General features: G+C 37.1%; 2 protein-coding genes across 2 annotated transcripts; one reads left to right on the top strand and one right to left on the bottom strand.

Moving 5' to 3' along the window:
- Nucleotides 1-3612: 3612 nt before the first annotated feature.
- LOC107058529 (uncharacterized) lies at nucleotides 3613-7293 on the top strand. The gene is made up of 6 exons (XM_015304348.1): nucleotides 3613-3999; nucleotides 4523-5080; nucleotides 5321-5637; nucleotides 5688-6102; nucleotides 6217-6374; nucleotides 7194-7293. The coding sequence occupies exons 1-6, from the start codon at nucleotides 3613-3615 to the stop codon at nucleotides 7291-7293; spliced, it is 1935 nt and encodes a 644-aa protein (XP_015159834.1).
- Nucleotides 7294-24523: 17230 nt separating this feature from the next.
- On the bottom strand, nucleotides 24524-25631 carry LOC107058532 (uncharacterized). Its single transcript, XM_015304349.1, has 3 exons — nucleotides 25524-25631; nucleotides 24799-25110; nucleotides 24524-24716 (listed from the first exon to the last, which is right to left on the bottom strand). The coding sequence occupies exons 1-3, from the start codon at nucleotides 25606-25608 to the stop codon at nucleotides 24631-24633; spliced, it is 483 nt and encodes a 160-aa protein (XP_015159835.1). The 5' UTR covers nucleotides 25609-25631; the 3' UTR covers nucleotides 24524-24630.
- Nucleotides 25632-26034: the final 403 nt, after the last annotated feature.

Genomic DNA, 26034 nt, shown 5'->3' with positions numbered 1-26034 from the left:
ACTTGAGGGCCTACTGTGACCAACTCGTGGGAGTTGGCAAAGATGAAGCTTTATTAATGCAACTTTTTAGCCAAAGTCTGAGTGGAGAGGCTGTGGAATGGTTTACATCTCATGAAACGAGACAATGGCCTAGCTGGAATGCACTGGCTAAGGACTTTATCGAACGATTAGCCTACAATGTGGAGATCATTCTTGATCGTTACTCCTTATAAAAGATAAAGCAGAAATCTAATGAAAGTTACAGAGAATTTGCATACAGATGGAGAAAGGAGGCAGCTAGAGTTCGGCCTCCTATGGCTGAGAAAGAAATTGTCGAAGTGTTTGTGCGGGTTCAAGAGCCCGAGTATTATAATAGAATCATGTTGCTCGTTGGAGTAAAGTTTGCCAAGATAGTCAAGGTAGGTGAGACTATCGAAGACGAATTAAGAACCGGGAAGATTGCTCGTGTTGCTGCCTCACCCGGATCCTCGCGTTTGTTGAAGAAGAAAAGAGAAGATGTGTCTTCTATCTCTTATGAGGGGAACAAGACCCCAAGGAAATCCTCATACCAAGGTTATTCTGGACCTTCACAGAGTTCATACCCGGCTTGTTACCCACAAGCTGATTACCAAACCCCTCCCCAGTTACCAAAATATTCCCCCTCCTATGTACCAAACTCCCCCTCCAGTTACCAGACTCTATCTCATCACTACCGAAACGCTGCCCCCAACTGTGCCAACGTTTATGCAAATCACCCAACCCCTCCTCCAATTTACCAATCCCCGTCTCCACTTTACCAAAATACTCCCCCGAATTACCAAGCTCCATAACAAAATTACCAAACCAATCCATACCCAAGATATCAAGCCCCCCGTCCAAAAGCTCCAAATTATCGTCAGATGCCTACCCCTCAAATGGCAATTACGATCCCCCCCGTCCTAGATTTGAGAAGAAGCCTTTTAGAAATTTCACTCCGCTCATTGAAAGCCAAACAAAACTATTCGAGCGATTTAACTGCGGTAGGATATATTCATCCAGTGGGGCCCAAGCTGGTTGACACTAGCTCAAGGTTTTACAGACCTGACCAGAGATGTGCATATCAAACCAACAGTGTTGGACATGATACCGAAGACTGTATCAACTTAAAGCACAAAATTCAGGACATAATTGACCAGAATGTGGTCACCCTCCAGACTGCTGCACCTAACATCAACAATAACCCTCTTCCAAACCACGGAGGCGTCCATATCTACATGATAGAGACGGAGGAGGAATGGTGCACGACAAAGATGATTGTCTCGGTTGGGCCAAATGACCTCGAAAAAGCTGTGGCTTCATTGTCCATAAAGGAGAAGAAAGAATTCGTAATTATGACACCTCAAAAGGCTGTTGCCTTGGTCCCAAGAGAAGCTCCTACCTGCCTGAAGTTTGTGATTAAAACAGTTGCCACTTAGGCATGACCAGATCCGGTAGATGTTACACACCGGAAGAATTTGCTCAAGGAGTATAGAAGAAGGATCAGTCTAAGAGGCCATGTAGTGAAGCTGAAGCAGAAGAGTTCTGGAGAAAGATGAAACCAAAGGATTACTCGATCGTGAAACATCTAGAGAAAACACCTGCTCAGATTTCTGTATGGGCCTTACTGATGAGTTCACAACTGCATAGACAAGCTTTGATGAAGGATTTGGATGCCACTTATGTGCCCGTGGGTACTAACAGTGATAATCTGGCAGCTATGACAAACCAAGTTGTTCAAGGACACCGTGTCAGTTTCTGTGACGAAGAGCTGCCCTTTGAAGGCAAAATACACAACAAAGCTCTGCACATCACCATTATATGTCGAGACAAGGTTATAAATCGTGTATGGATCGATGAAGGATCTGGTCTCAATATTTTCCCACTTTCGACTCTGAAGCAGCTAAACTTCAACTTAGGAAAGGTTCACCAGAACCAAGTCAATGTGAGGGCTTTTGATAGAGTGCAAAGAGACACATTGGGTGTAGTAAACTTGGATATTCAGATGGGTCCTGTGGAATTTAATGTGGAGTTTCAGGTGTTGGACATCAATACCAGTTACAATTTGCTTATGGGAAGACCGTTTATCCATATGGCTGGAGTTGTGCCTTCTACCCTTCACCAACTAATGAAATTTGTTTCGAAGGACCAGGAATTGTTCATTCATGGTGAAGGGATCCATTCTAATGGGTATGCGCCGATTGTTGATGTGGACTCCCGAGGTTGTGATTTCTACATGGTGGAGCTGGTAAATGCCACTGGTGATGATTTGGCTCCACAGCCCCCTATGCCTTCTGTGTACAAGATGATTCCTACTGTTATGCTCCGCAACGGTTTCGAACCAGGTTTCAGATTGGGGAAACATTTTCAAGGAATTGTCTAGCATATCCAAATTCCCGCCAAAGGAGTAAAGTTTAGTTTGGGGTATGTCCCCACAGATGATGAAGCATAGATGAAGAACAAGAGTGTTGATCAAGCATTGGCCTGGCCAATTCCTCATTTGTACCAATCATTTCCAGTAAGAGAGTATGTCGACGATGGTGGTCTAAAGGAAGGAATCTGGGGCCTTTTTGAGGAGATTGATGTGGTCATCGAGGAAGAGGCTGGGACATCAGGCATCCGTGATGCGTAACCTGAGGAGCAATTGCAAAATTGGACCTCCACACCACTCCTGATTGCCCACTCATCTGGGTAGAAAGGACATGTGTTTATATTTGTTTTTAAGATCGATGGTAATCCGAAAGAGGCCCGAGACCCACCCTTTATGCAATTTTTACTTGTTTGAGTTTTTAAATTCCCCTGTGATGTTTAAAAAGGCAAAATGGCCCATGGCCATGAACGAAGTTTGTACCTGTCTTTCAATTTAAATGAAAAGCCTCTTTTATCAAAGATTTGTTTATTTACCCAAATGATTATGTTTTATTTTTTCTAACTTTGTTTGTTTATAATTTCAATAATAATAATTTAAAACCTGTCAATGTCATGAACCGAGTGAACAAAATGAGGCAGGTGATGACGAATGCAAGGAATATGAAGAAGAAATTGAGGTACCCAAACATGTTGCTGAAGAGTTTTGACAATTCGAGAATCAACACAAGCCAAATTTGGAAGAAACTGAGACTGTGAATCTCGGAGATGAGGAGTGTGTCGAAAAAGTAAGAATCAGTGTCCATCTGACTGAAGCTCAAAGAAGGGACTTGGTTCTTCTGCTCAGAGAATACATCGATGTATTTTCCTGGTCTTACAGAGATATGCCGGGGCTAAGTACAAACATGGTGTCTCATAAACTGCCGATCAACCCAGATTTCAGTTCGGTAAATCAGAAAACCCAAAAATTCAAGCCAGAGTTGAGTTTGAAGGTCAAAGAGGAGATTACAAAGTAGATCGAGTACCAAGTGGTGGAAGTGGCACAATATCCGCCTTGCTTGGCCAACATTGTTCTGGTTGCCAAGAAAGATGGAAAGATCAGAATTTGTATCGACTATAGAGATCTCAACAAAGCTAGCTCGAAAGATAATTTTCCATTGCCAAACATTCACATCTTCATTGATAATTGTTCTTAACATGAGATGCAGTCATTTGTGGATTGTTATGCGAGTTATCATCAGATCCTGATGGATGAAGAAGATGCAGAAAAGACAGCCTTCATTACGCCTTGGGGGTGTATATCATTATCGTGTGATGCCTTTTGGTCTCATAAATGCCGGTGCTACTTACATGAGTGCTATGACAACCATCTTTCATGATATGATTCACAAGGAGATCGAGGTGTATGTAGATGATGTCATAGTCAAATCCCATGAGAGTTCGGATCACTTGACTCACTTAAGGAAATTCTTTGATCGCTTGCGTCGATACAATTTGAAGTTAAATCCTGTCAAATGTGCTTTTGGGGTGCCAGCTGGCAATCTGTTGGGATTTATAGTCAGCATGAGGGGCATTGAGCTTGACCCTTCAAAAATCAAAACGATTCAAGAGTTACCTCCACCGAAGATCAAGAAAGAGGTAATGAGTTTCCTAGGAAAGTTGAATTACATTAATCGGTTCATAGCTCAATCCATTGTGGTGTGTGAGCCCATCTTCAAGTGGTTGAAAAAAGGTGCCCTGACCAAATGGATCGGAAATGTCAAACTGCTTTTGATGCCTTCAAGAATTATTTGTTCAATCCACCGGTGTTAGTTCGTCCGCGAGAAGGGAGTCCATTGTTGCTATATCTGTCTGTCTCAGATAACGCATTTGAATGTGTGCTTGGTCAACATGATGAAACTAGAAGAAGGAGTGAGCCATTTATTACTTGAGCAAGAAATTCACTCCATATAAGGCTTGTTACACTATTTTGGAGAGAACATGTTGTTCTTTGACTTGGATCGCTCAGAAGTTGAGACATTATTTGTTTTCTTATACCACATACCTTATTTCTAGAATGGACCCATTGAAGTATATTTTTCAGAAAGCGATGCTGACTGGGAAGCTGGCTAAATGACAAATGCTTTTGAGTGAGTTTGATATCCTATATGTGACTCAAAAGGAGATCAAAGCACAAGCCTTGGCTGATCATCTTGTGGAGAACCCAGTCGATGAAGAGTATAAACCGCTCAAGACTTATTTTCCCAATAAAGAAGCAGCATTTGTGGGTGAAGATATTTCTGAAGCATACCCTGGTTGGAGGGTATTCTTTGATGGAGCGGCAAACCACCAAGGAAAAGGTATCAGAGTGGTCTTAGTGTCAGAATCTAGTCAGCACTATCCTATGGCGGCTAAACTCCGATTTTATTGCATGAACAACATGGCTGAGTATGAAGCTTGCATCCTCGGTTTAAAGATGGCAATTGACATGAACGTTCATGAGTTGCTGGTTATTGGAGATTCAGATTTGTTGATTCATCATGTTCAAGGACATTGGGTCGTAAAGAACCCAAAGATCACAATGTACATGCAATATATACAGAAGTTGTGCAAAAGATTCTGCAAGATTGAGTTCAGACACACTCCCAGGACACATAATGAGTTGGCCGATGCTCTTGCCACCATTGCCTCAATGATTAAACATCCAGATACAAGTTATATTGATCCCTTGGATATAGAGGTAAAAGAGTAGCATGTCCACTGTTCACATGTTGAAGCAGAACCAAATGGTTTTCCTTGGTATTTCAACATCAAAAAGTATTTGGAGACCGGGACTTATCCTGAGAATGCAACGTTCAACCAGAAGAAATCAATTCGCCGTATGGTTAACAATTTCTTTCCAACTGGGGAAATCCTTTATTGGAGGACTCCAGATTTAGGTCTTCTCAGATGCGTTGATGCTGCAAAGCTTCTTGAATAGATATATGCTGGAGTTTGTGGTACTCATATGAATGGACTCACTTTGGCGAGGAAGATCCTTCGCGCTGGTTATTTTTGGATGACTATGGAGCATGATTGTTGCAAGTTGGTGCAGAAATGTCATAAATGTCAAGTGCATGGTGATTTGATTCGAGTGTCGCCTCATGAACTCAATGCTATGAGTTCACCTTGGCCGTTTGTAGCTTGGGGCATGGATGTCCTTGGTCCAATAGAGCCAACCGCCTTTAACAGACACATATTCATTTTGGTTGCTATTGTAGCTTTACCAAGTGGGTGGAAGAAGCTTCGTACAAGTCGGTAACCAAGAAAGTTGTAGCTGAGTTTGTTCACAACAATTTGATATGTAGGTTTGGAGTATCAAAATCCATCATTACTAATAATGGAGCGAATCTCAACAGTATGAGAGAGATATATGAACAATTCAGGATTACTCACCGGTACTCAACCATCTACCGTCCCCAAATGAATGGAGCTATAGAAGCCGCCAAGAAGAACATCAAGAAGATTTTGAGAAAAATGATTGACAATCATAGAGGTTGGCATGAGATGTTGCCATATGCTTTGTTGGGTTACAGAACGACTGTCAGAACGTCAGTTGGAGCTACTCCATACTTGTTAGTATATGGAACAGAAGCAGTTATACCTGCCGAAGTTGAGATACCTTCATTGAGAATCATCCAAGAAGCTGAATTGAGTGATGTTGATTGGGTCCGCAACCGAATTGATCAGTTAACATTGATTGATGAGAAAAGAATGGTTGCCGTTTCTTATGGTCAATTGTATCGACAGAGGATGATTCATGCTTTCCACAAGTGAGTAAGAGCCAGGATATTTGAAATTGGTCAGTTGGTTCTCAAACGCATTTTCCCTCATCAGGATGAGTACAAAGGGAAATTTGCACCAAATTGGCAAGGACCCTACATGGTCCGCAAAGTGTTATCTGGAGGTGCCTTAGTCCTGTCTGAGATGGATGGCACCGAAGCTGAAACCAATCAACTCAGATGCTGTCAAGAGATATTATGTGTGAAGTTTCAGTATGTTTTTCTGTTATTTCCATGTAATCATTTTATTGGCTTGTAATCGCTTTTTTTAGAATTTTATCGCTTTTGTAATGAACTACGTTCGATCTGAATTCTCAAGAATGAGATACGTAGGCAGCCTATGTCGGCCTCGGTCACCCCTTTTACCCTTTTTAATGTTTCTTTTTGTATTTGAACTACGTTTGGCCTGATTCCTGCCTTAACGAGATATGTAGGCGCTACAACGGCTCGGTCATATCTCTCGTAAAATTTCTATTTTCCTTTACAATAGAAACTGGGACCGAATTTTTGAGAGGGACTCAAAAATTCTCAAGAAGACGATCCCTCCAACAAAGTCAAGACTGAAGTTACATTGAGAGTCGCAACTGGGACAGAATTTTTGAGAGGATCTCAAAAATTTCATAACTGAATCCATCAACAGTTCAAGATACACCTAGACGATTGACTAGGACAGAAATTTTTGAGGATGACCTCAAAAATTTCAGTAAGGTTCATCGCAAGTTTAGAACAACTTTGAATACTTCCCAGCAAGTAATCAGAAAGACCTCGAGGCATCAACTTCAAAGACGTTCATTAAGCTTCACATGACATGACACTTGGCAGTGACCTTTCTGAATATTACTTTTGAAAATCTATTTTCCTTAAAACCTTTCTTCCGTGTTTCAATTATTTTGCATAAAAATATTTTGTCCTATCTATCAAGAAGCGGGAGATTGGAGAAATCAACCGGAGATAGCCAGACAAGGAGCAGACAACTGAGGGAATCAACACAGATCAGTTCACTTTAAACTAATAATTTTTCTGTGGATGCAGCTCTATAAGCTTGCCTCAACAGCATCATATTCCTCCATTCAATGAACAAGGAGAAGTCAAAAGGACGAGGAGCTCCCCAAAATTAACAATTTTTCTGTGAATGCAGGAAAAGTTTTATGCTTCTTATACCAAAGAATTGGGAATATGAATAGCATTATTTCATTCAAATTCTCAACAAGGAGAGGTCCATAATGAATATTCAATTATGTTCGGAGATAGAACAAATGAAAACCTCGAAGAGAGAAATTTTATTTGTTTTCCAGCAACGAAAGATACCTGGAGGACGTTTATCTGTATCATATTATCAGACATGATAATATTCTCACCCGGAAAGCCATTCATATCGTATTGTCAAATGAGATGATACCACTACTCTGAGGGTCATTTTAATTATATTGTCAATTGAGACGATATCGCCACCAAGAAGATACCTAGAAGATCACCTATGTTGCTCGGTGAAGCATTATCTTCGTTCGGTACCAGGGAGGCATCATCAAAATATTCATGCATTGCAAGAGAAAGAATTCATGCATTGCAAGAGAAGATTCATACATTGCGAAAAATAAAAATCATGCAATGCAGGAAAGAAGTCATGCATTGCGGGAAAGAGATTTATGCATAGCAAGAGAAGGAAATCATGCACTGCGGCAAGAGATTCATGCATTGCGGGAAAAAGATTTATGCATAGCAAGAGAAGGGAATCACGCATAGCAAGAGAAGGATATCGTGCATTGCGGGAAAAGATTCATGCATCGCGGGAAAGAAGTCATTCATCATGGGAAAGAGATTTATGCACCACAAGAGAAAGAAGTCATGCATTGAAAGAGAAAGAAATTATGCATCGCAAGAGAAAGAAGTTGTGAATCGCAAGAGAAAGAAGTCATGCATTGCAAGAGAAACAGTCATGCATCGCAATAGAAAGAGGTCATGCATCGCAAGAGAAAAGATTCACACATCTCAGGGAAGGAAACCATGCATCACGAGAAAATCAACATCGGCTGCATCATTTTCATTTGCAAGAACAATATCAAGAGAACCATCAACAACGACGTCAAGAGAACTATCAACATATTACATCAACTTATTTTATTACTTCGATATCAAAAGAAGAGTACATTGAAGGTTATATTGCAAATATAAGATACAAGCTTTATTTGCTTTTCGTCAAACTGGAGGAAGCTGACGTCAAATGTTCGAGGAGAGAAATTAAGTGTCAACATGGTAAAAGACGCTATCTCCCCATTTGAATTCCATTTTATGTTAATGAGTTTCATCTCCGTCTTTTTCGAGAGCATCCCAAGAGGATGAATTCTCAAAGCAAACCACAGGTGCGGACGACATAAAAAAGGATGCAGCACAACATGGAGCTTTTTCTTAGCAGCGAACAGGGACATCGTCCGAAGAGGCATGTCAAACTCTTAGGACGCGAGCTGAGGAGCGACTTCCACCACAATCGAACCACACCCCTATCAAAAGGCATGTGGGTTTTTCTTTAGGTTTATCGGTTCCAGTTTTGCATCCAGAAGTTTTGGTTTCCACCGAAGGCATCTTTCTAATCCGAGTGGCAATGCACCAAAAGCTTCAGAAATTATCTCCATGCAAGTTCTTAATTGTGGGTGCGAAGCATGCAACATTCATGGCTAAGAGGTTGCAAGCCTCCTTTTCATACTCGATTTATTTTTGTCACTCTTCCTGAACCAAAGGATATGTTAGAATAATAGATTTTCTTTCCAACCGATTGAGTCGAACTACAAACAGCCTGATACCCTAAGTTGAGGGATATGTAGGAAGGATCAGTGTTGAAACTCGGCTATATTCCAACATTCGCTCTTAAATCTTATTTTCAAGCATTCTGGTACCTCCATGATTCGATATCGGGATGAATTATGAATTCTTTCAGAATCATGTGTTAAATCAAGCGTATCGAACTACAAGTGGCCTGAATTCTCATATAGCCTGAGATATGTAGAAAACCCAGTTTCGGGGGTTCGGCCATAATTCCTAAAGTTCGCACCAAAAGCCATTTTTGGAAGGATAAAGATGTCGTCGATCAAAATTGGATTTGTCAATTTCATTTTCCTCGAATTTCTTTCATCAATCCAAGTCAAATGAGGGACAGGTGTTGACACCCAATTTTGGACCTCCATAATTTACATTAATCATCGAGCTTCTTCAATTTCAAACAATTTAGAATAATTAGTTTTCTAAAAAAAAAAGAAAAAATAGTTTGCAAGTTATTTTAAATAGTTTTGTCACTTTTTATAATATTTGAAAATATATAGATGTTTTATATAATTATGTATATGATTATTATATTTTAAGAATATTTGAAAACCGTCTCAAAAAGATTTTGCTTTAATTAAATATTTGGTTAATTAGTTTAATTAATTAATAGTTTATATTTTGAATTAATTAGTTATAATTAAGTTAATTATTTTATTTTGTTAAGATTAAGAAGTTCGTTAGTTAATTATATTAATTCGTCTTATTTAGTTTTTAGCCGAATCACCAATTAAGCTCAATTTGGTTAAATTCTTAAAATTCAATTGGCCAAAATTGCAATCCATTGGCCAAATCCTCAATTCAAAACCTAATCAATTTCTTTAAACCCATTTGGAGACCAAATCTTGGGCCCATTATTTTGCATTTTCAGCAGCCCATATGTTTTTTTTTTCAATACCCTTTCATCTTTCCAGACCAATTGGAAATTCCCAACTCACTCCTAATCATCCCATATCTGAGCCCAACACCTCCCGACCTGGCCCAACTCTGCTTCAACACAAGACCCAATTCCTTACAACATTAACGTTACCATGAGCAACGTTCACAGAAGAAGAACGACGCCCAGAAACGACAAGTCACAACAGAAAAAAATAGCAATTTGAGACGGCGTCAAATTCAAGGACCTAAAACGTGATACAACACCAATCAAATGATGCCTATTCATCTTCAATTCAAACGGAGATATACGGAAGCAGACAGAAAGTAGTACGTTGCGTTTCCTTTGTCTTCTTCTTTAAGTCCCTCTCCAATAGTATTGTTCTAGCCATGTTTTTCGGCAAAAGCATCTGCTGTAGCAGCGCAGGACTGTCCTTGGAGCTGTGAGATCGGTCCACGTCGCGCCCAAGGACAATAGAACCGATCCGAGGCATCCATCTACCCTTTCCTCTTCTGGAATGGGTTGAAATTTCAGAAAAAGGGTGTCTCCCCTAAATTGCGAAAGAAATTGGGAGTTTGAATTTCGAATTGGTCCCTTGTCTTATCCGAAATTCCGCCCAAAATTCTGAACCCTAGTTTTCTTCTATAAATGCCTCATCTTTCTCCATTGTTAGGGGTTGTTGGAAAACAAGTTGGAAAATTTTACTAAGACATAAAGAATCACACATCAAAAAATAGCTATAGCATATCTATGAAATACATTCGAAAGAAAGAAAGAAGAGTTAGTTGCCATCCCAGTCTCATTCTTCTAGCTTGATCACCATCACTCTTTAAGTTAATTCGAGTTCGAGTTGCTGCCTGAGCTTCTCGATTGCTGTCCGGTTCGTGTTTTTGGTGGAGAAATCTTGTTGCCTTCAATTCGTAGTCTCGGTTCTGCTGCACCTTTAAAGGTAATACTCATCTCGCTTCAAGCATCTCTTAGTCGTAATGTGTTGTTCTTGACAATGTGAAGCAATTTACATGTTAGTATTTAGGCGTTTTGACCCATTGTTGGCGGCTAATCAGTGATAGAATCTGTTTGATAGTCCATGGTTGTTTGTTTTTTATTCCAAGATGGTTTAACGCTCATTTGAGCTTATACGGCTGCCTGTGTCTTTCTTGAATTCTTGGAAGTCATACTCGCCTGGAAAGTTCATTTTATTCACTTGTTAATCTTCAGGATGTTATTCTATATTTATTTTGTGTGATTTTCATACAATATTATATGTTTTGAAGGTGTTCAAGGAATCGTTATGATAGTCTCGGGGGTGTGTTCGTCTCTTCCTGTTTGAGTATTTGATCTTGTCTTCCTGTATCGGATATTCTCTGGGTCTGGTTTGGTCGAGTTGTTTTCTCCAAGATTTTTAAGTACTGCTTCTGTTGTTTGTTGCTAGAGGGTATACAATCTTGATTTAGATTAGCTTGCCATGTCTTAATTGAGTTTTTATTACCCTTCTAGGCTATGGCCGATGCAAAAGATACCATGAGCATGTTCGTTAGCTTACTTAGCATGTCTACTCTTTGGTCTTGGTTTATTCTGCCTTCTTTACTCTATGAGATTTCTATGAATTACATGCCTACCATTAACTAGTTCCAGTAGATTGAGAGAATATGCAGACCTTAGTGTATAGCGGTTTGTGCATCTTGTCCTCTTCTCTTTTTTTAAGAGTCTTCTATGGTGTTTAGCTTTATCTAAGTTCATTGCCTTATTTTATTCTGAGTTTTCTGTCATGCTTACATATTAACTACCCTATTTGCTACATCTAATATTGTGACATCATGTATTCATCATTTTGCTTCGTCTATTCGAATTCATAAGATAATATACCCCACTGATTTTATTTTTATTTAATTGTCCAGCTAAATTTTTTTTGCCTGATCTCTCCCCTTGTTTGTCTTTACTATTAAATTGCCATAGAGAGACCCTATAATTAATCCAATGTGTTTGTTTGCTAATCAAGGTGTAGTGACCCTTTATTTGTAAGCTATATACTGCCAACTGTTTGCTATTTTATTCAATTTCAATCGATTGGCTTGCTTTGCTTGAAATGTGTTTAGTTGATTTCCCTTGGATACATTATTGTTTCCCTAAATTGGTAAATCTTGTTATCGTTTGGAGTTGCGGTTTTAAGATGCTATGTTTGAGTACTAATCCTCATCTTTTTATTTTTATTTTTTCATGTGAGTCTTCCTTGAGTCCTCATGGACTTCTCTTTTCTCCTTGCATTCCAATTTGGGCAGTAAAGCCCAGAATTTTCTCTTCTTGCTCTAATCAGCCCCATTACCGGGTCAGCGAAACTGGTGTACAGGTTGAAAGCAGCAAGATAATGCTGGAAATTAAATTTTCAAGCACCGAAAGAGTAAAAAACAAGCTGATATACCTGATGTATACACTAGTAATACAGTCGAAAAATATGATATACAGGTCAAAACACAAAAATACAGATTGAGAAATCCAGAAATACGGAGCTCGAATAAAATTAAAGGTCCGGGAGTTCAAGAATTAGCGGTATACATGGTGTATACATCAAATATACACCTAGTGTATATTAGGACAAATGAGAATGAAAGGGGGGCCAAAGGCCCAAGGAAATTTGCAACAGGTCCAGCAGGTGTAAAAATGGGCAATGTCCATTTTTTGGGTCATTTTTAGACTTAGGATAGGAAAATAAATTTGGGCCCATCAAATTTGAGAATTTGGGCACATAGGCCCAAGTTCAATATTCCTTTCCTTTACTCTTGTTTATATGTGTTATTGAATCAACTAACCATTTTATTTGATTTTGGTTTTTATTTAATTAAACCTCCCAAGAGAAGTCATTTCTTCTTTTCTTACACTTAATTTTAAATATATTTACATTTTTACTTATCACTTAGTGTTACTTATATTCTTTAGTTTGACTTGCACTTTATGAATTATTTCCCATAGAAAATCCCCTTTAGTTTATTTTCTCTTAAAATAAAAAATGGATTTTATTACTTAATTAATATTTTTCTCAAAATTAGTCAAAGTCATTTTAGTCAAATCAACCGCAAGTTAGCGGACATTCCGAGGGCCTAACACCTTCTCAGAATGTACATTAAACTCGAACCCTTTTTATTTGAATTGATTTTATCTGTTTAAGTCTTTTGAAAACCTGAAGTTTTTTTTTCTTGATTTTTACTAAAAAATTAAGTGGCGACTTTGTTTCTTTTGGAAATTCAATTTCTCTTAAATCATTAGTTTAATCGATTTTTCAAAAACGTAGAATGTACATTGAACTTGAACCCTTTTTATTTCAATTGATTTTATCTGTTTCAGTCGTTTGAAAACCTTAAGTTTTTTTTCCTTAAGTTTTACTAAAAAATTATGTGGCGACTCTGTTTCTTTTGGAAAATTGATTTCTCTTCAAAAAATAAGTTTAGCCATTTTTCGTAAACAAGTCCATTTTTCTTTTATTTTTTCGAGTAAAACAGAATGTATGGCAACTAGAGCTTGATGCACTTCTCCATCTCCATACTTGGGATCCAAAGCATATAGTTCTCCTTTCCTACTTCCCTTTGCCAGTGTGTTCTTTGTTTTCTTGTCCTTAACAACAAATTCAATGTCAGAAAATTTCAAGAGACATTCAATATCACTTGCAAGTTTACTTACTCACAAAAGATTTCTCTTTAATTCAGGTACAACTAGAACATCTTTCAATCGTAAATTTGTGCCAATATTTTTGTTGCCAACATGAGTAAAATGAGTTGTTTTCCATCACCCACCATTACTGATTCTCTACCTTTGAATAAAGAAGGATTTTGTAAATTACATGTTGTTTGGACCATATGGTGAGTTTCTCCAGAATCCTTATAGAGATTGTTGTCGGATGGCTCATTGATAGTGAAGGCCGAAAACCCTTGTGGAGTTTTTTGTTGGATTTGGTAGGAGTAGTCCCACCTGTAAAAGCAAGTATCTGCTGTGTGATTGTTTCTTCCACAAATTTGACACGGATTTGTTTGGGGTCGTGCATTCTTCTGATTATTCCCAGTAAAATTAGATTGTCTCCTCATTAATGTACTTAGGTTCGAATTGACATCTTGCTCGACCTTGTCCCCGTCCTCTAAAAGAGTTTTCTCTGCCTATACCAAAATTTCCTTGTGTTTTCTGGTCTTGAAAAGCAATGGCCTGATCGACACTATCCTTTTCACTGTCTTCTTCTCTTATGTTGAATCCTTCAAGTGCATTATGAAATTGAGTAAAAGTTGGATATGGAGGCTTACCCAACATAACAGTCCTCAAAATCCTGTATTTGCTTCCAAGACCCTTAGCAAAGTTTATAACTTTGCTGTCTTCGTTTAAGGGTTTATGTATAGCGGTAAGGCTATCACAAATTTCCTTGAATTCTTTCACATATTCATCCATAGTTTTTGATCCCAACTTGATACTCTGAATCTGTTGTTTTAGTTGAAACTCCTTGTCTTTGCTAGCTTGTAGGTAATTGTCCTCAAGACTTTGCCAAATTTGTTTTGCTAAATCGCATCTGATGATAAGGAACAATGACTCCTTAGTCATGGTTCCATTGAGCCAAATTCTAACCAAGACATCTCTTTCTTCCCATTAAAGGAATTTAGGGTTCGTTATCTCTCCTCCTTTTTCGTCTACTATGACAGAGTATGGCGGATCCTTTACAATAATCTCACCAACTTTTAGGGTTTGCATCAATTGAGTAATTTGGGTTTTCCAAACTTGATAGTTTGATGGCTTTAATTTTGTAGGACATATGGCTATGAGTTGATGAAGGGAGGTTGTGGAGAGGGAGAGGCTTGAGGATGATGAACTAGCCACTATGCGTGGTACACGGTTCAGGATATAAATTGATTTTGTATTAAAACCAAGCTTCTGCTACCATGAAGAAGTTTAGCATTCTTAAGCTTAAGAAGAATGCGCTAAACTTGTATTATGTATGTCAATAAGTTGTCAACCTAATAACCTACCATTATATAGGCAAGAGAAGCTGCTATGTTGTGTTATATATTGTATAGGACTCCTATTACATATAGCTGACTAAATATGTAACACCCCGTATCCTACGTGTATTAGTTCTATTTATATGATAATTATAAATTGCCTTGTGGTATAGTTATGGACTCGGTTTCCTATGCGACTAGTGACAATAGAATAAGTTTAAAGTGAACTGTCTATAGATTTTGTTGCGAGCCGATTAAGTTGACGTCGATGGAAGTATTTAAACTTGAGATCATAAGGTGGTATTTGAGTCTAAATTTTAAAGTGACATAGTGTATATAAGTTTTAAGTAAAGTTAAAGGTATTAAGGTCTAAAAATGAAATTAAATATTGAGATGCTTGCTTGACTTAACTAAGCTAGTAGGTGACAAGTAGGTGCATCACCTACTTTGACTTATTGACCAGCCCAAAAGACCAAGTAGGTGTATCACCTACTAAGACTCTTTTGACCATGTTATTGGGCCAAGTACACTACACCTACTTGCATTAATCTGGCCCAAGTTGAATAGAAGAATAATGGGAAAATGGACAGCCAAAGCCCAATCTTTCCAAGCCCACAAGTAATAATTTGAATGGAAAAGTAGGTGCATCACCTACTTAAATGTGTGGCCTAAATTAAAGACACGTGTTGGCTGCAAATGAAGTACAAGAAAGGTGGCAAAAAGAGAACCTATTAAGGCCAAAAATCTGATACAAATGTCTCATTTTCCTCTTATCCAAATTTTAAGCTCTCAAGTTCATATATTTCTCTCTCTCAAGATGAAACAGCCACCCAATATTCCCATTAGGGTTCTAACCATTTTTCATCCTATTTCGTCCAAAGCAGCCACAAGATCACCTTCTCTCCTCTATTGTGTCAAGTATATTGAATAGTTCTTCAAGGGGAGTGAACTAGAGATAGCTATATGTGTTGGCAACCAAGGTTCTGCCACTCTCTTCCAAAGATTAAGAGAATGTTACAAAACAGTAATTGAACGAGAATAACATATTTAGATAACCAAGGTAAGGGCACTGCCACAACCTCTACTTATTAGTTTATTTGAGAATTCTAGACTTACTTGTTTATTGCAACTCGTGGGATGGTGATTGAAAACCATAAATTCAAGTCCTTTGATTATTTTTTAGTGTTGAGGACTACTATTGTATTTATTTGTTTAAGGGAGGTCATGGATGTACTTAGATAATGATTGCGGAAAGCTATAGGGAGTAGATTTATAAGCTATGGTGATGCACCATTAAATTAAAATTTTGGTAAGTTCACTGCCCATTCCATGGGAAGGTTGTTTCGTGTAAATAACTATAACTGACAGAATTTATGGAAGAAAACAATCAATTAGAAGGATTATGGGTTGGCTGCCTGGCTACTATTTTGATGAGTTGAAATATCCCGAGTTGGTTGGTAAGCTACTAATATTAGCCTTAATGATTGATTGTTGTAGATAAAGACTATCACGTTAAAGGACAGGTTGACACTTCGTAAGCTATACGAATTGGGAATTGAGGTATGTAAGGCTATTCGATTTCCTATTTCTTTGGCATGAATCCAACTCTTGTATTACAAAGTAAGCTCTCTATGTGCCCTTGGTAGTGACTGATCCATATATGCAGCTCCTACTCCCTAGAGCATTAAAGTGAGTACTTTAATATGAATTTATTACTAAATGTACTTGCTTACTCTACCAAGTATTAGCATGCAAGGTTTAAACTTGTTTCATTGTCGAAGTGCCCTTGGCACGTATTACCCTTATATAAATCAAAATGATTCTAGATTACACATGGTACGTATGTTTATATGTTGGATATACAATATGCCTGCATCTTGCCAACTTGCTTCAATTATCTATTCCATCATATATGTCATCTTTTCACATGTTCATATGTTCCCTACTTGATATATGCTTCAATTTGATATGTCAAAATGCTTACTAAGTCATATAAGCTCCTAAGTATTAAACGTTCATGTCACATTTGCTTCCCATGTCATTGTTACGTCCATTTTCATATGTCTTCTACTACTGGTCCATAGTTCCAAATCTCAACAATGATTTATGACCACCAAAACAACAATCTCAAAAGAGTTGTGATCATCTAATGAACAATCTCAAAAAAGTTGTGAACATCAAAACAACAATCTCAAAATTAAAAAATCTAAGTGAAGCAATCTGTATAATTATGGGTGGCAGCCCAGGGGCAAATGCCTAGCATGGGTCGATCCCAATTGGTATAGAAGGGTGGCAGCTCAGGGGCGAAAGCCTAGCATGAGCCGATCCCAATTTGTGGAATTATGAGGACAGCATCCCAAAGGTTTAAATGCCTAGCATGGGTCATCCTCTTCTACCACTGATCATCTGGTCATTTGTATCATATGTATTATAAATATTATAATGCACAGAAAAGTAAAGAAAAGAATGTAACATACACGATTCCACAAGTATAAGAAGAGGTGGTCTCTAATCATTATCTATTGGTATTTGGTTTCACTTGAGCTCTCATTTTACATATTGTTGTATAATGCCTTACATATTCAGTACATTCCTTCGTACTGACTGTCCCTTATTGGGGATGCTTCATTTCATGTTGCAGGTACAGGTACTCAACTAGTAGATACTCAACGGTTGTTGGTGAGCTCTAGTTTGATTCGGGGCTTTGCCGAATCTTTACTATGCATATTTTCATAGTGGTACAATTATGGATTCCAGTAGAGGCTTTGTAGACATTGTAAAACTATCATCTGTATTCATAGTTTCACTTGACACATGTATCGGTTCAGCTAGTCAACATGTGTTGTATATGAAGCTTCTCATTAGTAAATCTATCTGCATAGTAGTTTACTTTCTCATCATAGGTCACTTGTAAATCATGTGTTCATATGGGACTTGTCTGCCTCACCTAGATTGTGGTGTGACAAAATACTTACGCTAAGAACTGTAACATACTACAACTAGGACTCCTACTCCTTATGAAACTCATTTTCAATTTTTATGCCACAGGTACAGGTACTCAAGCTAATAAAATCTCTCAATATAAGCTATATTAAGATTATATATATTAGTTAAGGGGTATGATGGGGTCATATTCCGTTATAAGCTAAGTGTTTATCTTCTAGAGGCTTTGTAGATCGAATGTCAAAGTAAAGCGTGGTTATGTCTTGTTTCTAGTAATTAAGGCTTTAACGGCCTAGCATTTACATTTATTTTGGGCCTATCTATGTTGGTCTTTTATCAAGGTACTTGACCAATACTCATCAAAGATTTATAGTAGTCATAGTTGCATGTACAATAAGCACAATACATAAGTTGGTTATCTCGGGCCTTTAGGGCATCGGGTGCCTGTCTATCTCAATAAGAATTGGGGTGTGAAAAAAAGTGGTATCAGAGTAGGTCATCCTAGGGTGTCTCCAAAGTTGTGTCTAGTTCTAGCCTTACTTATGAATGTTTTGTGCGCCACATTTATAATTGAGGGGCTGCTTGGACATTTAGGAAATGTGACATTTCATAATCTAGATCGTGCGATAGAGCTATATTAAGAAGTATATTCCCACTCATATTATGATCTATTTCATCCAAATTATTCCTACAATAGTTAAGATCAATGGTTGCCAATAGGCCAACACCAGCATCATCTAAAAAGAAATTTCCAGAGAAAGGTCTCATGTTATCGAAATTCAGAGAAAGGCTTATCAAAGTTTATGTGTTACTTGTAAGGTCTCATCTACAGTTGCATTTGTACCACTTGTATCGTCTTGATTCATCTAATATAATAGGGTTATTCATAAGTTGCGCAGTAAATGGTTACCTAGTCATAGAGATGGGCTGCCACAGTATACAACTTCTTAGGAGAATGTGACTTGTAAGAGAGTTCAAGATTTTCTCCACATGACTCCTTCAGTGGTTTGAGGATCTAATCCTATAGAGGGCAGTTAGTACCTTGTCAATAATAGAAATTAAGTCTTTCAGATTATGCATGTGTTGGAAATAGAAGTTGTTGATTTAGCTATTTATTAGTTAAAACATGTGGTAGAACCATAGTCTGATATGTGAATATACCACAGTGGTATTGGCTAAAGATATTCTTAATTGATGAATGGGGCCCAATGATTAGCCATCTTCTCGGGTATAGCTGGAATTATAAGATAGGTTCGTATGATCACTCTAGGTCAACACGTTATCCTTATGGTTGTTAGCTCACAGGACAAGTGTTTCAATTGTTCATATAAAACTTTGTATTTTCTTTTCCTACTGTGATTTATGTTTTTGTTATAGAATAGAATGTGACTAAAATATGCTCTATTAGAATATTAAGAGTAGAGCAAGACGTAGCATTAATTAATCACTAGTAGAAGAGTATTTGGTTAAATAGGAAATGAAGGAGGATTGTATTTAAATACCCATAGAATGGAAGTATGACCTAGGTGAAGTTCCCTGATAGCACAAGAAAATGATGTAAATGAGTGTTAAAGGAATAGGTGACATAGGTTATGTCTTTATTATAGAGCATTTTTATTAAGCGTGTGATGTGGAAAAATACAGAGAGATACAGAGATATTGACTCTTGGATCCTAACCAGTTGAAAAGGTGCACCAGAAGAACTCCCTAAACAATTGTTTTTCTATACTTTCATTAGACAGAGAAAACATTGTAGCATTGATGTGAATTTTAGTACCCAATCTTAATAGTTAGATGAATAAAGAGGTAGATAAAAAAATTCATTGATAGAAGATACATTGACCAGTGTGGTACCCTAGGGGGCACCTACATCACTCATACAAAATAAAGATGGGTTAGTATGCATGTGTATGGAGCAAACTAAATAATGTTGCGATCATAGGTTGACAAAAGGAGAGGATGGTTGATCATATATGCCAATTGTTCTTATTTGGTTCCTTTGCATAGAAAAGGGTTGGAGCACACTCGCTTGTTATATCGTTACAGAAAATCCATTAGTTAGCTAGGACATGCCTAACTTGTTGGGCTGTCTCAGAACCTCATTACTACAGAAGATTATAGGAGACTTCTCCCACACTTGCCCCCAATGTTTGAATTTACTAAGAAAGCTGCTCGATTCTAATGGCCCGAATACTAGTGAGAAAAATTCTCAAGAGTTAAAAGACAACATAGAAAATCATTTGCATATGTTTTAGGTGAGTAAATAAAAACAAGTGAAACTGCACCCAGGAATTAGAACTAGTGGTAGTAGCTTTGTACTTAAGATATGGTGGAGTGTTTATATAGGATGTCTCCCGATTTCAAAGGCTTTTGTTTTCTATACAATAACCATGTTATATATCACTACAAGAAAAACAATCTCTAAGGAAGGGAAATATGGTCCCTGAAAGTCGAAATCTGGTCCCAAACGAGCATTTGAGACCTGAAAAATATGGTCGCCACCCGTCCTAAAAGCTTCCTTCGCTATCGCTCAACAGCGACGGGACAAAAAAACCAATCTCTAAAAGGTTTTGGGACGGGGATCCAATCTCGTCGCGAAACACCTTCAGAGACAGTATTTATGGTCTCAATTAGACCAAATATATTTTGGGAAATACATTTTCTAGGTCAGTAAAACTCATTAGCGACTACCAAAAACTAGTCGTAATAATATTTAGAGACGATATAGATCTGGTCCTAGTAATCTCTAGCGACCATTAAAGAGCTGCCCTTAGAATATCTTTATAGACGAGTAGTATCTGGTCCTAGAAATACATTAGCGACTATCACCAACCTCGTCCTAGAATTGCTTTGGTGACTATCAACAACCCCGTCCTAGAATAGCTTTAGGGACGAGCATCATTTCTTGGTCTAGATTATCCAATAGAGACGTGCAACAAGCCTGGTCGTCATAGATTAACCTTTAGAGATCAGCAATAATTCTTGTCCTGGATTGACCACTAATATACATTACAACAAATATCAAATTGCTACTAAAATTTTTGCTACAAAAAGATGATATATATGTATATATAGAGACAGAGAGAAGAAGATATATGTAAAGAGAGCGATTAATTAGAATAAACTAGTTTACATCCATGATATTAGTTTGAATACTTCCTAACCAAAAAAAAATAGCTAACATCCGAGTTAGACTATGACATCAAGTTTTGCATAAAATTTGTAGCAAACTAATAGTGAGCTCATTCATCTTCTTCTAAACTTGTATCTTGCACTGGAGAATGAACAAAAGCTAGGCAAAAAAAATTAAAGTTCCGATCTTCATCAAGTGTCATCCAGAAACATCAACAAAAGCTGCTAGAAAATAAGAAAAAATCTATTAGAAAACTTTGAGATGCATTAACCGAGAATCCAATATCTAATTTGAAGATTTACAACTTAAATACATAACATTTGTCTCATAATAGAAACAAAGGACTTAATAGCTTTGGAGACGAGTAGGAATGAAAAATAAGCTAGGCAAACACAATTGCTATAAACAAAAAAACAGGGCAGAAATCTCTTGTGTGAAAACATCATCTAGAACTAACTTGACAAAGCATTCACAAATATTTATCAGGCGATTGATGTTCGAGGCTCCACATGAGACCCACTATTATGTCTAGTTATGGATGGCAGCGAAGAGAGGCGTGCAAGAATAGAGCAGTGGAACCGGGAAAAAGAACAAGCAGAACTTGATAACAAGGCTAATGTAGACTAGTAATTACAAAAATGAAAGCAATGAGAATAGATCAGTATTATAATCAGCAATGACAAGAAAGTGCATATGGATAATAGATGAAAACATTGTGCTGGTTGTGGATCCAAGTCAGAAGATATATACCAACAGGTTTGGTTTCACAGGCATTTGCAGGGACAAGAGTTGAATGACTGATCTGTAGCTGGAGACAACAATATTAAAATTCTTAATCCTTTAGTCTATTTTTAGCTTTGAAATACTTTGAAATGAGCAAACATTGATTCTATTCATCCAACAATTATAATTCTAGTTTTCATACCATATGAGCACTGAAACTCAAAAAATATACTCCTGAAATGACCGAATATCATTTAAACCAGTACAATAGTGAAGCTTATTTATCATGTTTAGTTTGGTTGTTACCTATATATGTACTCCGAGAATCACGTTCTTTGAGCAGAAAGTTCCTTTGTCAAGGAAGGCAAAACCACGACTCACCTCTGTAAGATTTTCCAAAAATTCAACTAAACTGTAGCAATTTATGGTTTACAACCTCCCTTCTAACACGTAGAGAACTGTTGACAACAATCCCAACTTCTAACCTCTTAAAACGTCTCTTAAATGAATCAAGTCCCTCACAAACACAAAACAACAGCTACTACAATCAATTAAGAACAACTCAAAGCAAACTATTACAACTCAAGAACATTATACATAAAACTTTATAGGAGCAAGTTCTTTCATTGTCGTAAAACAGTCCTTGATTATGCAAACTTACTTTTTCTTGAGCTTCCCAACAGTTTCTATCTATAAATATAAGGGATGTGGAACTTCGGAACTAGGTACTGCTAGTTTTCCGTCGTACAGACTATTGTTTGCTATTATGTATGGCAGTGAACTTATATGAGACCTATTTAAGGTTGTGGATGCTTAGTCTGTAACTTCTCTAGAAGAGAATCTTGATGATATCATTTAGGTATTTCATCTTTCACTTGGAAAAAAAAGAAGCCAAACCATTCACAACGAGGATGAGGACATCGTAGAGAGATTGAGGCAGAACTATCATCTCAGGAATAAAATAAAGTCGGGTATAATATTACTTGGTCAGCAGAACAGTTGTCATTCAGTTGAAACAGGCGATATTGTAGGTGGAACATGTGATTGTTGAGCAGCAAATAATTCTTTCATTTTCATTATTTCTTTCATCTCATCTTCTAAGGTAGACAAGTGATCATTCAAGGATTTGTTTTCCGCATTCAAGGATTTGTTTTCTTCATTCAAGAATTTGTTATCATCTCGAGTTGAACGTAGAGCAGACAATAGTTCAGCCTTTGAAGAAGATCCACCTTTCAAATCTTTCGGCTTTACTCCACCCCCAAATCCAAATACATGGCTACGAGTTTGTGGTCCACAACATATTTCAACAATCTCTATACTAGATAGAGATGGATCTTCTTGAACCATTTCCTCATGTTGAGCCTACAAAATATATAAAAGGACATTTTCTATCAAAACACTTAACAATTTCAAGAGATTAACTTATTCAATTTACCAAACGTACATGTTTTTCAATTGCTTCAGGTTCAACAAGCTTGTTATCTTTCTTACGAGTCTCAAAGAAAATAGACGCCAAATCTGGTGGATTGCCATCTTTCCCACCCTTTACATCAAAGTCAAACATGTCAAATAACGACACAAACCTCGTAAATACTCCATCAAGGAAAATAGTTTTTTAACAATACCTTTTGATAAATAGTCTCTCGAATAGGTTTGCTACCAATATGATGAAGCATCTTTAACTTAGATCGGTTTGTTGCATTTCTGATGCTTCTTGCCTGTATTTGTGAAACAATAAGCTTAATTAGAATAATTATAACAAAATTATTAAAACATAAGGAATTTCATGCCTTAACAAACTTCTAGGTTGTTTCCTAGTCATAGACTTAACCAATATACATACCTAAAAACTTTCAGAAGTAAAATATTCCTTTACTAACCATTCCCATTCTTTTTTGTCTACTCCCCTTGGGATATTCTTGAGAGATTATTGAATGGGCTTATCCTTCATATATTTTGCATGCAAGTATCCTCTCCATTTGTTCCATAACTCATTCATCCATCCCAAGAGATGATCACGATGATCATTCATGTCAACAGCCTCAAATTTGTGCTACAAAAATCGGGACAGGAATTTTCGTTAGATGTAGTTCTTTTACTATCCTCATTCATTTAGGATGTTAGTTGTGTAAAATTAAGGATTACTAGTCTCACTTTTTAGAACACTCCTCATTTAACTTTTAAGCATAAATAGAGTGGACTAACAGGGTATGAGCAAGGGAAACTACAGTTTAAATACTTGGGTATCCTTATATCAGCAAAGAGGCTCTCTTCAATTGATTGTGAAGATTTGATTAACAAGATGAGTAGTAGAGTGAACACATGGGGTTCTAAAAACCTGTCTTATGCAGGTCGAGTACAACATGTAAACTCACTCCTAATTAGAGTACACTCTTAGTGGTCTGCTGTGCTGATATTGCCCAAGAGAGTAATGTAATGTTACTGTTGCTTTTGTGAATATGGATGTAATGTTACTGAGCATAACAGAGAAAGCAATACAAAGCAGAGAAGAAGAATTACAAAACTGAAAGAAAAAATCAGATCAAAGATTATATTGCAAAAAAGAAAAAAAACAAAACAGGGGAAATTGCAAAACAAAGTTTTTTCCCGCTGTTACTGAAGTCTCGCTTTTCGCTTCTAGGACTAAAGCGCTCGTAGAACAATAACACATTTGTTGGATCAATATTACAGGCAAATCCTTGTCACCTTGAAAATATTATTAGATAGAGGTACCAATACCATGGCACTTTTCTATTCGATATCTCGAGTAAATAAGATTTCAGTAACACATGAGAATGGTGTGAAACTTATGTTAATGAAAGATTTGAATGAAGTTTAAATTTGTTACCTCAACAGCTGCCCACATGTGATTTAACTTCTCTTGCTTAATATACATCCAAGAGGTTACTACCAACGGACATATATTACGGTCACGAACAATTTTTCCCAAATGCCTCGAAAACAATTTGCTATTTGTTCCAACAGTTCGATTATTGTAAAATGTTACTTTCAGCTTTTCTCCATTTTCAAGTGAAGCAACTTCTTTGCACATGTTGCTCCCTCGAATCTTCTTACCTTTGTAGGATTTGATGAACCTACGGTGCATAATTTAGCAAAAACTATAGAAATCAAATTTAGGTTTACAAATTAATGAGATATTTCTTAAAAATATGGTACCTTTTTCAGTTGTTTGAGAATGTTCCATAACTTGATCAATTGATGGAGGCAATGAAAGATTAGTTTGCATATCCTCTTTCTCAAGAATCGATTTATCCATTCTTTGCATTTCTTGACTAGACGACATGGTCGAATTTGCTCTTGTGCTTATAGAAGGAGTTTTAATATGCTGATTAGCATAAAGAGCACTCTTGTTGATACATCCCACCTCAGATTCAGAAGTCATGTAGTTGTTATATTTCATTCCCATTCCTTGACTAGTACATAAAGTAGAGCTTTTAAGTCCTTGTCTGCGCCCCTTCCCTGTAGAACCTGGAGAAATCACATCATATTACCAATACTTTAGCATAGTGTTTCAGCCTTGACATAGGAATACAAAGTAGAGAAAAAAATGGATGCAGCCATGAAATAGGAAAAATCTGTGACATTTATAAAAGTAAGATAGTGTTACTACTAATTTTATTGTGCACATAAGCTGGAGGTGTGAAAATATGAATACATGTTTCAGCATATCAAGCATGTTTCATCCTCTTTTTTAACTAGAAGAAGTTTAAGACTGATCGAAGTTGTGGTTGCTCTTTGGGAAGCTACGATGTGCTACATCTGGAAAGTAAGGAACTGAAAATAGTTCAAAGATATTACAGACAAACTTGGAACTTTTATTTGAAAACATAGAAGATTTTCAAAAATCTTACTTGTCTCGACTTCTTGGGTGTATTGCTTACCTAGATTAGTCGATGCATGAGCTGAAGGGTTAATTTGCTTGTTCTCTTTCTCAAGATCGATGGAGTTCTTAGGTATCGTTATCATTCCTTGACTAGTAAACAAAGTAGAGTTTGTAAATCTTTGTCTTCGACCCTTCCCTACATAACATGGAGAAAACAAATCATATAATTAATACTTTAGAATATTTCTTTTGAGAGCGAGAAGCTGTAAGAAATAACAACAGCTCAAAGAGAAGATTAGATTTTGAGACAAAAAAAAACAGAGCATTATATAAAAAAATATAACAAGGGCTCACTTTTCACTATCGACTCGCTTGAGGGCAGAAAAGTGATAAAAGTATGATACATTTTAACGAGTCCCAAGACCAAGAACAGTTTCCAAGAAAATACAAATGGAATGTACACACAAGATACTTGGAAATTTTATTTCAAACATAGCAGATTTTCAAAAATCTTACTTGTCTCGAATTCTTGGGTGTATTGCTTACCTAGATTAGTCGATGCATGAGCT

Source organism: Solanum tuberosum, unplaced genomic scaffold, assembly GCF_000226075.1.
Source record: "Solanum tuberosum cultivar DM 1-3 516 R44 unplaced genomic scaffold, SolTub_3.0 scf00539, whole genome shotgun sequence".
In the NCBI taxonomy this organism is placed as follows: domain Eukaryota; kingdom Viridiplantae; phylum Streptophyta; class Magnoliopsida; order Solanales; family Solanaceae; genus Solanum; species Solanum tuberosum.
The sequence above is the reverse complement of the archived record's forward strand: the minus strand, read 5'-3'. Positions and strand labels throughout refer to the sequence as shown.